Source organism: Volvox carteri (genome assembly GCF_000143455.1).
Source record: "Volvox carteri f. nagariensis unplaced genomic scaffold VOLCAscaffold_50, whole genome shotgun sequence".
NCBI classification, from domain to species: Eukaryota; Viridiplantae; Chlorophyta; class Chlorophyceae; order Chlamydomonadales; family Volvocaceae; genus Volvox; species Volvox carteri.
Genome location: NW_003307593.1, coordinates 791,318 through 793,091, shown reverse-complemented (window position 1 = coordinate 793,091; position 1,774 = coordinate 791,318). Strand labels below are relative to the sequence as shown.

The 1,774-nt window shown below is 50.8% G+C and overlaps 1 protein-coding gene across 1 annotated transcript; it reads left to right on the top strand.

Annotated features, from left to right (window-relative positions):
- Positions 1-787: 787 nt before the first annotated feature.
- On the top strand, positions 788-1,347 carry VOLCADRAFT_96243 (uncharacterized protein; the record flags this gene model as incomplete). The annotated part of the gene is made up of 2 exons (XM_002955318.1): positions 788-1,041; positions 1,272-1,347. The coding sequence occupies 2 exons, from the start codon at positions 788-790 to the stop codon at positions 1,345-1,347; spliced, it is 330 nt and encodes a 109-aa protein (XP_002955364.1).
- Positions 1,348-1,774: the final 427 nt, after the last annotated feature.

Below are 1,774 nucleotides of genomic sequence, written 5' to 3'. Positions count from 1 at the left end.
CTGACGTAGTTCGTCCTTGTCAATACGTTTCTTAATTATTCCCGTTCTTTCCTGCCGTACACATGTGGAGCATTAAAGCAAAAACCAGATAACGACCAGTTGTAGCATCGGGAATCAGCTAAGGAAAACCCAGTCTAAAGGCTTTCGTTACCCCGTGTCCGTTCGCACAGACAACCATCTCCAAAAGGGAAGGATCATCAAGCCTGCCTACCTGGCGGAGCAAGGCCGGAGATGCGCACGGTGTACGCATGATGTGCAGCAGAATATGCATACGTATGATGTGTTGTACAGACAGCTTTTAGTTGTCACGAGCATCGCTCAGTCCCATAAGTATGGCATATCAGTGACAATCGTCGTTGCTTGTCTCCGGAAAATCACGCGGCAGGCTCGGGGCCGAATTATCTACCGCCCCACACACCCCCGCTAGCTCTTTTCCGGCTGCTCGCGAACCAAGCCTCAATCAAGACTGGCCACGATGAAAAAGGAAACAAGCGTGTCGCATGTGGAATGTGAAACCTGCTGCTTCGGTTGCCTGCTGACGCAACCGCAGCCCGCCGGTGACAATGGCGGCAGCAGTGCGTGGCAACAAATAGATTCATGGTTATTCACTCACGTGGTACGTACCTAGAAATGCAACAGCAAAGACGAAAGGTCGGAACATGGCCATTCGTTGCTCAGTAGTTCAGTAGCTAGGCCGCGAAGTCAATTGGAAATACTGTGCGGGAACTCGCTCAGCGCAAACACCTCCACAACCAGGTGGCTTGCAATCTGCATACAGAAGGTGCCTATGTGGGAGTATTACAGGCCAACGGTTGGCGCCGGCGGTCGGCAAACCTACGGAAGTAAGGGACTCGGATCGGATCGGTCTCGGCCGTCACCAAGCAAGCAGAGGCAACTGGTAAACAGAAACCTGTACGCGTGTATCCCACGACGCCCTCACACAACCTTCAGGAATGGGCAAGAAGCTATCAACGTCTCATGTATGCAGCTTAAATACGAGGATTTAAATAGACCTCCGTACTTCAAACTTTCGGAACGCAGGTGAGGGGCGGGCTGCTGCTGCGAAGTTGACCGATAACTTCCCTTTCAACTTTTCCTTTCAAGCAATGGCGGGCAGGCGGGCAGCGAACGGGCCACATGAAGGGGTGAAGGGCCACCGAAATCAGGAATGAGTAATAAGCCACGCCATATCTAATAGCGCTCATTAATCCCCGCCCGGCCGATTCAGGGCGATGACCTGGATCCACTTCGCCTTGCACTTTTTGATACAGGGCGATGGATGACGTACAACAAAGGTCACACTTGGCAAGAGAACATAAGGCTGCCAAGTGGGAATTCCTTAAATGAATAGAAGGAATATAATGCTGCTAAAACAATCAGTGTTGGAAAACATAGGTGGCGCCGCAATGCTCACACTCTGATCCACATAAAGCCTTGAGGAATCAAAAGACATGATTGGATGGCGTCACAGTAGCTTAAGTACTCAATCCATTGCTGGCACAGCAAGCTGACGTATGGATACGGGGGAAGCTATGACCCAATCTCTTGCCGTTTCGGACATAGGGACCTTATAGGCTTAATGCCAGCGTCACGCTTTCAAAGAAGCGGACGTGGATAGCGAAGGCTCCCTATGTGCGGCATCCTTTGATAGCGATGAGCACGCTCGCTAGTAGCGTGCGTCCTTTTACAGACGTGACGTATCGCGTGCGTCTTTTTATGCATCGTGATAAGACGCGAATACATGTTGCATTCAATATTCATCATATCCCATTGC